This window comes from Procambarus clarkii, chromosome 49, assembly GCF_040958095.1.
Source record: "Procambarus clarkii isolate CNS0578487 chromosome 49, FALCON_Pclarkii_2.0, whole genome shotgun sequence".
In the NCBI taxonomy this organism is placed as follows: Eukaryota; Metazoa; Arthropoda; class Malacostraca; order Decapoda; family Cambaridae; genus Procambarus; species Procambarus clarkii.
The window spans coordinates 7,178,363-7,192,388 of record NC_091198.1 but is presented as its reverse complement, the minus strand read 5'-3'; the positions used below and the strand labels follow the sequence as shown (position 1 = coordinate 7,192,388).

Here is a 14,026-nt window from a genome sequence, read left to right as displayed (position 1 = left end):
GCTTTTCTCCACAATGCTGACATTTAATCTCTACTTTTTAAGGCACTACGGGCTCACCATAGCCCGTGCTACTTGGAACTTTGTTCCAGGTAGTGAATCTTTAACAACAACAACAACTCTACTTTTGACATTTGTAAGCCTATTTCCCGAGCACATGGGTACCCAAGCCTCATGCGGTGCAAGTGTACCTCTATTCTTACAGTGTTTCCATTCAATCATATAAATCCTCATAGTTGAATTTTTCTACCATCTCACAGTTCATGATGTTTCAGCTGCTGCATTATTGCAACTGTGCATTGTTATGGTTACTAGTTGTAAATATTTTCTTATTCTGTGTTAGGCTCGGTTGTGTTTAGTTATTTCCAGTTTGATTCTTTGTTATATTGTAATTGTCTCTTATCCTCCATCTTAAGCTGCAGTTTTAAAGGAAGATTGGATCCGGCATATTAGAACAAGAATGAGGATTTTGTTTCCAACCTCGATGCCAAGCACCTCTCCCACATGCTCGGTGAAAGTTCAAACTTATGTAAGCGCAAGTTCTTCCTTAATATTTTGCCCTACTCAATTTCAGCTACGTATATGATTGATCCTATCTATATAACTTATATTTTGGTATGTAGCCTTCACTGTCCGCAGACATCCTATCATCCAGAGATGATAGTACCCATTAATACCTAGTAGGCATCCATCAGTCCTACTGATGGATGCCTACTAAATTAATTAGTAGGGTAAATTAATACCTAGTCCCTTATCTATTATTAGTATGAGAAATCATGGTACTTACTATGAGAGATGCTATTACCTATTATTAGTATGGGAGATGATAGTACCACACACACACACACACACACACACACACGCACACACACGCACACACACACACACACACACACACACACACACACACACACACACACACACACACACACACACACACACACACACACACACACACACACACACACACACACATATCCCCAGGAAGCAACCCGTTGCAACTGTCTAACTCCCAGGTACCTATATACTGCTAGGTGAACAGGAGAATCAGAGTGAAAGAAACTTTGCTCATTTGTTTCCGCCTCTGCCGGAGATCGAACCCGGACCCTTAGGATTACGAATCCCGAGCACCGTCCACTCAGCCGTCGGGACCCACTCCTACAGGTGTGTAGGAGTGGGTCTGGCACTGGCGTCTGTGGACGTGTTTTGTCTGTTCCAATACACATTTCCTATTCTCTTTCTTGCACAATTATTTATCTATTCTGTATGATCGTTATCCTATTTATCACTTGGTTAACATTGGGGAAAATAGGTTATCCTTTCAGGTGAGCTTTTGAGCAAAATTGGTCATTTTTTCACGTGAACATTTGGGCCAAATAGGTCATAGCATTTCCTGTTGTCTAGTCAAGGTTGACATATATCTGGGCGTGTCAATAGATTATTCCAAGAAGGACATTGTCTCTCTGAGCTTATATCAATACTTCTCTTGTGACTTGGGTAACTATTTTATGTGGGGAGGTGGAGAGATAGGGATGGGTGTCCTGTGTGTGTGTGTGTGTGTGTGTGTGTGTGTGTGTGTGTGTGTGTGTGTGTGTGTGTGTGTGTGTGTGTGTGTGTGTGTGTGTGTGTGTGTGTGTATTCGCCTAGTTGTGCTTACGGGGGTTGAGCTTCGGCTCACGTTGTGTGGGAGTGATGTATGTGTTTAAGGCTTCAAGAATCACCACACACACTATCCTGTAATGAGATTATGCACTACATGTATTTAGCAAGTTTCAGAATAAACAAAGACGGAGTTTAAGTCTTCAAAACATATACCATCACAGAGTAAATATACAATATGTTAAGTGCATCTCAAGGCAGGTCTCGTTAGGGAGGTTGCAGACAATGTATTCCATACACAAGGTAAGTTATTTAAATTTTTACTCAAAATCATATATCTTATACACACACGAAACTTCTCGGAGACATGAAAATGGTATTTACAGAATCAATAAATGTACACAGGGGGAATATACAAGTTTTGTTAATAATTTACGACAAACTGCATTATAATTTTCAAAGTAAATTGTGGTAGTTTAGCTTAATATCGGAGAACACTTTAAACTTTCCAAATAAAGCAAATAGTTTTCGTTATCTAGTTAACCATGAAATCCTAATAAATTGTGTAACGTCTTGAAATGCGCATGATAACATAACTACATCAGTCCTCCCTTCACGCGCCATCATGGAGCAGATCATGTGCAAGTCTTGGTGCTGGGACGAGCTCTCTACCCCAGGTCACCTCCAGGGCTCCCGCCCGCACTCATGCAATTAATACATTTTGATACATTTAGATATTTATATAATTTAACAACATTTTCCCGTTTGCTTAGTTTTCCAATATTTTATATGAATGTCTACAACTGTAGATTGTTCTGATTTACTGACAATTCTCTGTTCTTAAAATGCACTGAATGAAATATAAAATTTGAATTATTCACGCAATTTTTTGTTTTATAGTTCGTTTGATCTGAAGGAACACCTGTTCACAAGCTCTTGGTGGGCCTGATCATGATGGACGAGGAGCGGAGGTACTCCTTGTTGCGCCACATGTGCCAGTTGATGCCAATGCCGTCGCCTGACTCCTTGTACGGCCCGTTTAAGTTGGCCCACGAGCACCTATTGAACCACCACCCTCCAATCTTCCAGTACCTGGCACAGTTAATCTCGTGGGAAGTGTCGTGGTCTTCGTCGTGAGTGGTGAACATCATCCCGTCGGCGGTGAAATTGTCTGGTTTACCCTCGTTGCCCAGAGCGTCTCCTGCGGTGCCGCTGTAGCCAGATACGTGCATCCTGTAGCCCTGAGCCTCGCTCTCGATGTAGAAGCTGTCGTAATGGGCGAAAGCGGACTCCCCTTCGAAGTCGGTGAGATCTATGCGCATCTCGTAGTGCCGAGTGTTCGTCCAGATGTATATGTTCTCGAGGCCAATCCAGTAATCATTTGAAGCGTTCCCAAATCCCATCTTGTAGTCGTACCATCCGCGGTTGAAGTCTGTAGACCGCGAGTGATGAAGACGTCTCTGGATGACCGTCCACCCACCGCCGTCTGTCTCCATGTCGCAGAAGACAGTGACTGGTCGCTTCCCGTTGTGGTCCATGTGAAATGTGTAGACTACTGATTCCGTTTGCCCTTTTGCTTGCAGATCCGCACAGTCGAGCACCGTAAGTCTGGCGAACACGTCCCCTGCAGTCTGCTCCACACTGGTGACGCGGGACTTCAACAGGTTCAGTCTCCTCGTCAAGGCTTCATACATCCGCCTCATGATTACAATCAAGTCTCTTTCACTTTCGAATATGTCTTCATCAAAGTCATCGTCCGCCTCTTCTTCTCGTTCTGTATTGACGGTGTCAACGTGATCAAGTGTCGCGATTTCATTAAATTCCATCCCAGTAGGGTTGCGCGGGGTGGTGGAGGGTATCGCATTCGCCTCGGCTTCAATGCTGTCTTTGCTGACTTTGTCCATCAGACCACCTTGAATGGCATTCAGCCTATTAGAGTAATCGTCGTCCTGTTGGGCTTTAACTTGAGGAAGGCTCACAAGACCCCCGATTAGAGGAGGCTGACCTTTGATCATTTCTGCATCATTTCTGCCACCGTCAACAGTGCGTCCCTCACTGTATGTCACTACCACAGTCATCACTAACACCGTCCACAGCTTTGCCATGTTTTATCAAGTGTTCGCCGCAGGTTTAACTCTGCAGTTAATGCTTGACGTGGTAGCCAGTGACCAGGCTCGCTGACAATGTGCCCGAGACGGTGGTCGGGGCCTGACTGACCCGTTACTACACTTCACGCACACGCACGCACACACACACACACACACACACACACACACACACACACACACACACACACACACACACACGCGCGCACACGCACACGCACACGCACACACATTTCGACTTCATCGTAAAACATGTTCTTGGACACATAGTTTAAATCTCAACATTTTTTATGAAACATGAAGCTGTCAATTCATAAACACGTTGTATATTCCCCAATACAATCGACTGAGTGCAAACTGTATAAAAGCAAGGAGAAAAAGGACAAAGAGAGGACTTGGGAAGGGCGAGAGAAGACGTGAAGGAGCAGAGGGCCTAAGAGCCAGAGGCATGAGACCACTAGAGCTGAGAGCCAGGCAGCAATTAGAGTAAATACAAAGGAGAGAGAATTCAAGTGTTAAGAGAGCGCGATCTGCCAGAGGGAAGCCATTAGCAGGCTGGCGGGAGGAGGAAGGCAAGAGAGAAGAGAAAGGAAGGCAAGAGAGAAGAGAGAGGAAGGCAAGAGAGAAGAGAGAGGAAGGCAAGAGAGAAGAGAGAGGAAGGCAAGAGAGAAGAGAGAGGAAGGCAAGAGAGAAGAGAAAGGAAGGAGAACACAAAACTACTACGCCATAAGAGAAGCTGGGAAGGCAACGACAGGAATCGGAAAGAGAAGCAGATTTGAGATTCGATATAATTCCAGCAATATCCCCCAGAGGCACACACAGAGTAGCATCTGAAGCACCTGGTCCGCTGGCAGACATTAGATGGTCCATTAACACTAAAATATTCACTCTTCCAAAGTAATCTACCCAACCTATGTTTGAATGTTACTGAAGTATACAGCACCTGCCTGGAATCCGCACCTGGAGAAGCACAAAACAAAAAAATTAAAAAGTTCAGAAGTTTGCAACAAGATAGATTCCAAAACTATGAGAGTTAAGCTATAAGGATAGGCTAAATACACACAAAATACTGAGCGGAATATACAGGGTCAAGAAGAACAGCTTCAATAACTTTATAGAAAATAATACAAGAGGACATATGTGGAGGCTGGAAAGGCAAATGAGTTGAAGTGGTCAACAAGTGGAATGTAGTGAAAGTAGTTGTGGAAGTCCCCTCCATCCACAACACTAAGAGCAGATACGATAACAAATTCGAACATCAAAAGTTAAATTATATACTTCCCCATAGTCACTGTTAGGTAAGTATAGGGGAGGGAGGAGAGGAGAAAGGCAGAGGGGAGGAGTAAGGGGATAAGAATGGAGGAGAGGAAGGGGAGAAAGATGGAGGAGGAGAAGTAGAGAGGGTGGAGGAGTAGGGAGGAAGAAGGGACGTGTAAGGGGGTAGGGACGGAGGAGGAGAGGTAGGAAGGGAGAAGGGGCCAGAGAGGGGGAGAGGAAGGGAGGGATGAGTGAGGAGAGGTAGGGGGGGGGATAGTAATCATGGGGTCAGTGTGTTTGGGGGTGTGTCTGGCCTCTTACTTCCGGTGACCAGATTAGTGAGGGCAGCCATGGACCACCTTCCCCACATGTCCCTACCAGTGTTGCCAGATTGGGCTACAAATAGCGAATTGGGCTACTTTTGAGAGCCCCGCGCTCCCAAATTTATAAATTCGCTACTTGCTACTTTTTGGGCTAATTTAAAAGCAAGATGTGCTAATTTGGGCTATTAATGTTAAGAATGTACGATTGGGAGTTACATGAAAGTAACTAAGCTATAAATAATTGTAATTAATAATAATTGTAAATATTAATTAATACTAAATAATATTATTTAATAAATTAGTCCCAATTCAATGCAGAGTTTTCTTCCAAGAACAAAAATTTGTAAATATAAATACAAGACAATAGATAGATTGATAAATAAATAGACAACTTTCAAATATTGCACCAAGTAATGGCGAGAGGAAAAAAACTAGACAGTATACATTTTATTTTAAATTAATAATGAATGAATGGTAATAAATTGGTGTATGTTTGTATGTATACCAGACAAAGTCCATTTAATGGCAGAATTTACCCATTTTGTGTAAAAACTTTTATATCTCATATTATTAATTATAACAGTAATCGAAAAAAGTCATAGTTTGTATATACAAGAGATGAAACAGAGAGCCATGAGCTAGAGCGATGTGCTGAGTCCATAAGGAGGCCCAGCTTCCAGAAATACCTTCCTGTGATTGGCTGTTGCGGGGAATACCAACACTCTTTTATGAATAAAATTTAAACTAAGAAATATGTCCTTGTGTACAACAACAAGGGTGTTGTGAAAAAGAACAACAATTTCTGTTTTGCACCTGACAGAAATCTCCATCTAACTGAATAATTTTCTCGAATAAGAGGGCAGAGCAGTGTATCATTATTTGTGACAAGGCAACCCCCAATAATAACGTCAGAAGTTAGGTAGCCATGCAGCCCATTTTTATATAACATCTGTTATATCCTGCAATATTTAATTATCACTTTATTAACACTTTAAATAATTAACACTTCACTTTTTGGGTAAATTAAAGTTAAAGCAGAATTCCATAAGCAGGACTGGTGGGCTGAACTACGATGATTTCCTGCCCGAAACGCTACGCGTACTAGTGGCTGTACAAGAATGTAACAACTCTTGTATATATCTCAAAAAAAAAAAAAATGATTTACTAAGTGGATGGCACCTATAGCTGATCCCTTCCTGTGATTGGCTGTTATGTGAATGTCAACAAAGAGTTTCTATCAATGATATTCCATTGATTATGCACCCCCATACCATCTTGTGGGCGGAGCTTGGAAACCTCCTACCCGAGCACAACAACCCGCCTTATGGGTTGCTGTTTGGCTATTTATAGTGCGTTGGAAAAAAAACAGATGGCGTTAGTGGTATTTTGTAGGGTAATTTGTTATAGGTGTAATTTGATGTCAACAGATGGCGTAAGCTGTATCTTATGGCCACTGTTGACCAGCCAGTTGATAGTGTTCTCTTCTGCCGACAGATGGCATCAGCTGTGTTATTATTACTTCCGAATTCCCTTTAAACACATCTACAAATCCCTTCGTCGTCGCCCCTAAATCAACACAACAAATCCCTTGGCTTATGATAAGGTTTTATACCAGTTTTTTAATAAATAAATGTTTATTCAGGTAAAATACATACATACAAGAGGTTATACAAAAATTGATAAGATTTATAGATAGAGCTAGTACATACAATGCCTAAAGCCACTATTACGCAAAGAGTTTCGGATTTATGATAAGTATTAGATAACTGGAGTTCCGCAATTACTTTTATTTATCAACTGTTCAGGATATCATCAGTCCATTTGGTCACCACTTGGTCCGGGAGACATCTCCCGTCACGCAGGGTGCAGTTGCGCCTCCACAGATCTCCAGTATCATCTTTTGATACTGGTAATGGCTCGAAAGGGCCACCACTTACGGGCTATTCATGCCCGTGCCACCTCTTGGGTGGCTTAATCTTCATCAATCAATCAATCGATATCATCATATAATGTCTGGTTAGGACGTACTGCTCTCGATTGATGAAGATTAAGCCACCCAAGAGGTGGCACGGGCATGAATAGCCCGTAAATACTGCTTTCGTAATATTATTCAAGGGGGGTGGGGGAACTATCAAGTGAAAGCGCCAAGCCATTACGACTATATAGCACTCGGAAGGGATCAGGATACGGATTTGGGATGGAACGGGGTAAAGGAATGGTGCCCAACCTCTTGGGCGGTCGGGGATTGAACGCGGACCTGTAGGAAACGAGACCGTCGCTCTACCGTCCAGCCCAAGTGGTTAAGCGTAATATTATTAAAACAACAATTTATGCAAATAATAACAGCATTTCACACTAAAAATACTTGGATATATTGAAATTTGGTAGTGAATTCCAATCTAGGAATCTCCTATGACTAAACTGTACTTTTTAATCATTTTTATGTACTTACTACTTATTATTAAATTATTAAGTACTTACTATAGTAATTAAATAAATTATTTTATTTAATATTTAAATTAAATGATAAAATAATAGGTAATAATATATCATTGTGTAGGGGGACAGGCAGCCAGTGTATATATACATGTTAGGCTTATACCAAGGTGCCACAAAGGTGCCAAATTAAAGACTGGGTACTGCCGGGGAGGACCCAAGGGCTGCTGGCGGCCCTGGCCAGGCTGAACTTCCGCGCCCTTATAATCACCATTGTTTAATAATCTTCACAGGGAGAAACAACTGTAAATATAGGAATAGTTTATTACAACATACACGGTGAAGAAAACAGCTCGGAAACTAAGGAAATAAAGCTGTCGAAAAAACATTAAAGTCCACTTCAAGTTCAAGTATGTTTATTGAGACAATAAAAAAATACATCAAATAAAGAGATAAGAGTAGCTTAGGCTATTTCTATTCCCCCCCCCCCCCCCCCCCCCTCTACTTCAAGTCCCTCAAGGGGCGCACTCATTCACTAAGTACAAATACACAAATCAGAGTACAAGAATCCCATTTAACATAGCAGGTTAAAATAGGAAGCACAGCATATAAGTGTTACAAGTGAGTTACAAGTTACAAGGGAACAAGTGAGAAGGCGGTGGAGGCCAAAACCGGAATTGCACACTGATTTTAATGCAGATAAGTCGTGATTATCATAATATAAAGATGTTAAGGCACGAAAACCTTTTTATTCGTTAAATTGTATAAGGCAATTAAAAGAACCTAACTCACAGCCCCTCTGTTCAAGTCCCTCAACATGCTAAACATATACTCACTCTACACATTCTCGTGTACTATCAACATGTACAAAACCCTTGTGCATGGTCGGGCTTCGGTTGGTGCATGATTGTGCTTCAGAGGTTTTGTTCGGTTCGTTCATGCTAGGCTTGCAGTTACACAACTGGTCGGGGTCCGCTTACACAACTGGTCGGGGTTCGGAGTGCACAACAAACTACCACTCACTGGCTGAATAAGGAATGCTTAATAAACTATCCACCTCTGGCGGCAAAAAATCAATATATATATATATATATATATATATATATATATATATATATATATATATATATATATATATATATATATATATACATATATATATATATATATATATATATATATATATATATATATATATATATATATATATATATATATATGTATATGTCGTACCTAGTAGCCAGAACTCACTTTTTGGCTTACTATTCAAGGCCCGATTTGCCTAATAAGCCAAGTTTTCCTGAATTAATATATTTTTTCTAATTTTTTTCTTATGAAATGATAAAGCTACCCATTTCATTATGTATGAGGTCAATTTTTTTTATTGTAGTTAAAATTAACGTAGATATATGACCGAACCTAACCAACCCTACCTAACCTAACCTAACCTATCTTCATAGGTTAGGTTGGGTTAGGTTGCCGAAAAAGGTAGGTTAGGTTAGGTTAGGTAGGTTAGGTAGTCTAAAAAACATTAATTCATGAAAACTTGGCTTATTAGGCAAATCGGGCCTTGCGTAGTAGGCTGAGAAGTGCGTTCTGGCTATTAGGTACGACATATATATATATATATATATATATATATATATATATATATATATATATATATATATATATATGTATATATATATATATATATATATATATATATATATATATATATAATACGTGTGTGTGTGTGTATGTGCAGAAATAATATTAATAAAACAATTAACATCGTGTAGTGTACTCTATATAACAAAATATATTACTTTGAAACCCATATCATTCACTAAAAAAAATGGGGCAAATTCGCTACTTTTAGACCGTCAGCTCGCTACTTTCAGCAATTTAGATCTGGCAACCCTGGTCCCTGGTCACATGCTGCATGTCCCGGCCTTCCTCACATGTCTCTGGTCACATCCTGCATGTCCCGGCCTTCCCCACATGTCTCTGGTCACATCCTGCATGTCCTGGCCTTCCTCACATGTCTCTGGTCACATGCTGCATGTCCTGGCCTTCCCCACATGTCTCTGGTCACTTCCTGCATGTCCTGGCCTTCCCCACATGTCTCTGGTCACATGTTGCATGTCCTGGCCTTCCTCACATGTCTCTGGTCACATCCTGCATGTCCTGGCCTTCCCCACATGTCTCTGGTCACATCCTGCATGTCCTGGCCTTCCCCACATGTCTCTGGTCACATGCTGCATGTCCTGGCCTTCCTCACATGTCCCTGGTCACATCCTGCATGTCCTGGCCTTCCCCACATGTCTCTGGTCACATGCTGCATGTCCTGGCCTTCCCCACATGTCCCTGGTCACATCCTGCATGTCCTGGCCTTCCCCACATGTCTCTGGTCACATGCTGCATGTCCTGGCCTTAGTCACATGTCCCTGGTCACATCCTGCATGTCCTGGCCTTCCCCACATGTCTCTGGTCACATCCTGCATGTCCTGGCCTTCCCCACATGTCCCTGGTCACATCCTGCATGTCCTGGCCTTCCTCACATGGCTCTGGTCACATCCTGCATGTCCTGGCCTTCCTCACATGTCTCTGGTCACATCCTGCATGTCCTGGCCTTCCTCACATGTCTCTGGTCACATCCTGCATGTCCTGGCCTTCCTCACATGTCTCTGGTCACATCCTGCATGTCCTGGCCTTCCCCACATGTCTCTGGTCACATCCTGCATGTCGCAAACGAGCGAAAAGCGAAGTAATTTGTAAGAGGATGGGTCGCAGTGTCCCCCATGGCGGAGTCGGCACCCACTACCATCCTAGACTAGCACACATTTTAGACCAAATGTCATGAAATACTTTGAGCTTTGTAACTCCTTCATTAACGCAGATATTCTCGTGCTCTACCCAGAGATTACTAGTGCAGGCCAGTAGACTAGACTCTCATATCGTGTTTTCTCCTCATTCCAAGCATGACTGGCGTTCCTGTGAGGTGGAACTATTAGATGAACTCCCAGCTAGCTCTTGATCCATTCTCTGTAATCCCTTGTATAGAATACTGTAGCAGCATGTACCTAAACTTGTTAGGAATAATAATAATAGTATTAATACTAGAACAATACAATTGTTCTAGTATTAATAATACTAGAACAAATAGAAGACTTGGTAAATGTGTACATTGCAACAGCACAAACCTTGCTTTACGTGATTAGGTTGCTGTTGTTTCAGATTTAGCTACTCAGAACGAAGTGTCCATGTAGCACGGGCTATGGTGAGCCCGTAACAAGATTGGGATAGGCAGGGATGTATGTACCTTTGAAGGCTTACCTAGGGCACCACCAACCCTTGTACTGGCCCTGACTATCCCATCATTGTCGGGGTGTTGAGGGCGTCGCGCCCTCAGTTCGGTTAAACAACGTATGATCTGGCCACTAACATGAACTCAATTTCATCCTTGAGTAGAAGGGCCTCGACCCACCAGGGGATTCCTGTCCTTGAGAGGGAATATCTATTGCGTATTTGTCCTACACACACACACCATACATGGCGCTGGTGGCTGAGTGGACAGCATGCTGGATACGTAGTCCTGAGATCATGGGTTCGATTCCCGGCGCCGGTGGAAACAGATGGGCAGAGTTTCTTTCATCCTGATGCCCCTGTTACCTAGCATTAAACAGGGACCTTGGGATCTCCTGGGATCTCACTCCTACATTATATACACCGATGGTTCCTCCCACACCATATATTCTTGAGTGTATGAAATGATTACATAGCGTCTATCCTTCATACGGAATTGTTTGTCCCACTTCTTACTCCCTCTCCGCATGTAAACACCGACGTATCGCCAAAATAATTATATTAATGATAAGTGACTATCATCCCTAATTGTACTTACAGTTTTAACACATTATTTTAACGTGATTGTATCTGAAGTTTGGCACATATATAATACAATTATCAATGTAGAAATTGAAGACTATGTCATATGGATTTCATCCTGGCCAATGGATGCATGGTAACCCTCGCGACCAGTATATACAATCAGATACGTTGCCTGTACGCCATTACGCAGATGAGGTCGCTGCAGTGTTGAGCGTACACACTATGGTGGGTGCAGGCGTCCCTGTGTCTCTCCACCCCCACACTCCCTCCCCAAGCCTCGGCCCTCCCTCTCTCCCTCAGACACCCTCCCCAAGCCTCGGCCCTCCCTCTCTCCCTCAGACACCCTCCCCAAGCCTCGGCCCTCCCTCTCTCCCACTCCTCGCGTTACTGGCTTCTCCCTCGATCCAGCCCTTGTCTCTGGTCACTCTACCCTTCTCTCTGACCACTTTGCTTCCATTTTCTCTAGTTATTCTTCCCACTTTGTCTGGCTACATTCCTCCCCTTGTCTCTGTCCATATTCCTCCCCACTCAGTTAAAGTCTTCAAGTGTGTCGGCAGCAGCTGCATCATAGTTATTTATGGATGCATCATACCACTGACTGAAGCTAATTTTCAATGTTTCTAAGAGTGGTAATAATGCTAGTTACATGAAATGTATGGTAGTGGTCTGTTGTCCCATTACTCATTATTCAAGAGGATATGATTGTCCAAATGCGGTCAAGGGTGGCGGCAGTCGCTTGAGTAATTCTAGAGGGCTTAGTGATCAAGGGTATTATCATACAGGAGTTCATACCACGCCATGGTAAAGGTTATACAACCTGGGATGAACAACCCAGAGGGTTTTCTTCCTATTGGGAAGTGTTGAGCGTGTATATATTGAGTGTATATATATATATATATCTCTTGTTATACATGCTGCTATGGCGGTATGTCTACTCACAGAAGTGGCGCTACCCAATAAACTCGCCCCTCGGGGCAAACTTTAAAAAAATTAACCTGTGATTCCACTGAATCTACAGGAAGTCTGGAGGCCCCGAGCTGAAGCCAGTCCAAGATTTACATACATATCCCCCCCTTGCACTGTGGTGTGAGTGATGGACCTCTCACAGTGTTCAAGAGAGAACTTGACAATCCCCTCCAAAGGATCCCTGATCAATCAGGCTGTGACTCATACGCCAGCGCGTCCAACAGCCTGGTTGACCAGTCCAGCAACGAGAAGGCCTGGTCGACGATCGGGCCGCGGGAACGCTAAGCCCCGAAATCATCTCACGGTAACCTTAAGGTAACCACACACTCCCTTCATATCCATTTTAATTCATATCAAAATCATACGCCCGTTAATGTGATTTTCTGGTGCCTTTGAAGGGAGTGTGTGGAGGAGAGCTCCATTACCTACACCACAGTGCACGGGGGATACTGCCAGACTTCCTGTGGATTCACTGGAATCCCAGGTTGTATAATCTTTACCATGTTGCCTGAAACGCTGTGCGTATTAGTGGTTTTAGGCATTGTATATACCATGTCGTAGCTCAGTCGATAAGGGCAGCGTCTAGGATGATCTCGGACGTAGGTTCGAATCCTCGTCACGGTCCTTGTGGATTTGTTCATTGTATGTACTATGTCTATCTAGAAATCAACATTATGTTTTGTAACTCATATGTATGTACTTTTACTCGAATAAACATTTGATTTGATTCATAATCATATTTAGTTCTTGTACTAATACATTTTAGTCTTTAAATGTTCATTTTGTAATATTTGATCTTGCTCACGGGGAGCCTGACAGCTGGGTGGACAGCGCTTCGTATTCGTAGTCCTGAGGTTCCGGATTCGATCCCCCGGTGGAGGCGGAGACAAATGGGCAAAATGTTTTTTTCACCCTCATGCCGCTGTTACCTAGCAGTAAATAGGTACCTGGCAGTTAGACAGCTGCTACGGGATGCTTCCTGGGGGTGGAGGCCTGGTCGAGGACCGGGCCGCGGGGACACTAAGCCCCGAAATCATCTCAAGATAACCAACAGATCCGATCGTGTGAAGGTTGTATTTCAGTCGTCGAGACATCAACAAACAATAACATCTTCATCGTCTGATATTTTATTTGCTTGTTGAAATTCGTCCATGTTTCTGTTTGATATCCTTATAACGTTGTTGACAGTCTCCTTGATGCACTTCCATATATCTCCAGCCCCAGGAAAACTCCCATCTTAAACAAATACATTCATATGTTCCTGTAACACTGTTACAGGAAAATGTACGCTGAAAATATCCTTTCATGGACCTTGTTAACTGTTCTCTGTACCGTCGTGTTTACGTCATAATAAATAGTATGTTTACTAAATAGTTGACTTCATCAAGCGCTGCAGGCTCGACTTCGTCTGATGCCTCTTTAAATTTTCTACCTGTTTGAATAACACCTCTAGTCTGATTACCTTCTTTT

At 42.7% G+C, this 14,026-nt stretch overlaps 1 protein-coding gene across 1 annotated transcript; it reads right to left on the bottom strand.

Moving 5' to 3' along the window:
- Positions 1-1,900: 1,900 nt before the first annotated feature.
- LOC123763273 (microfibril-associated glycoprotein 4-like) lies at positions 1,901-3,828 on the bottom strand. Its single transcript, XM_045750388.2, has one exon. The coding sequence runs from the start codon at positions 3,699-3,701 to the stop codon at positions 2,523-2,525; it is 1,179 nt and encodes a 392-aa protein (XP_045606344.1). The 5' UTR covers positions 3,702-3,828; the 3' UTR covers positions 1,901-2,522.
- Between the last annotated feature and the right edge of the window lie 10,198 nt (positions 3,829-14,026).

Bases quoted from the DNA above. Each gene is read 5' to 3' on its own strand.
- LOC123763273 (XM_045750388.2), bottom strand. From the start codon at position 3,701: ATGGCAAAGCTGTGGACGGTGTTAGTGATGACTGTGGTAGTGACATAC.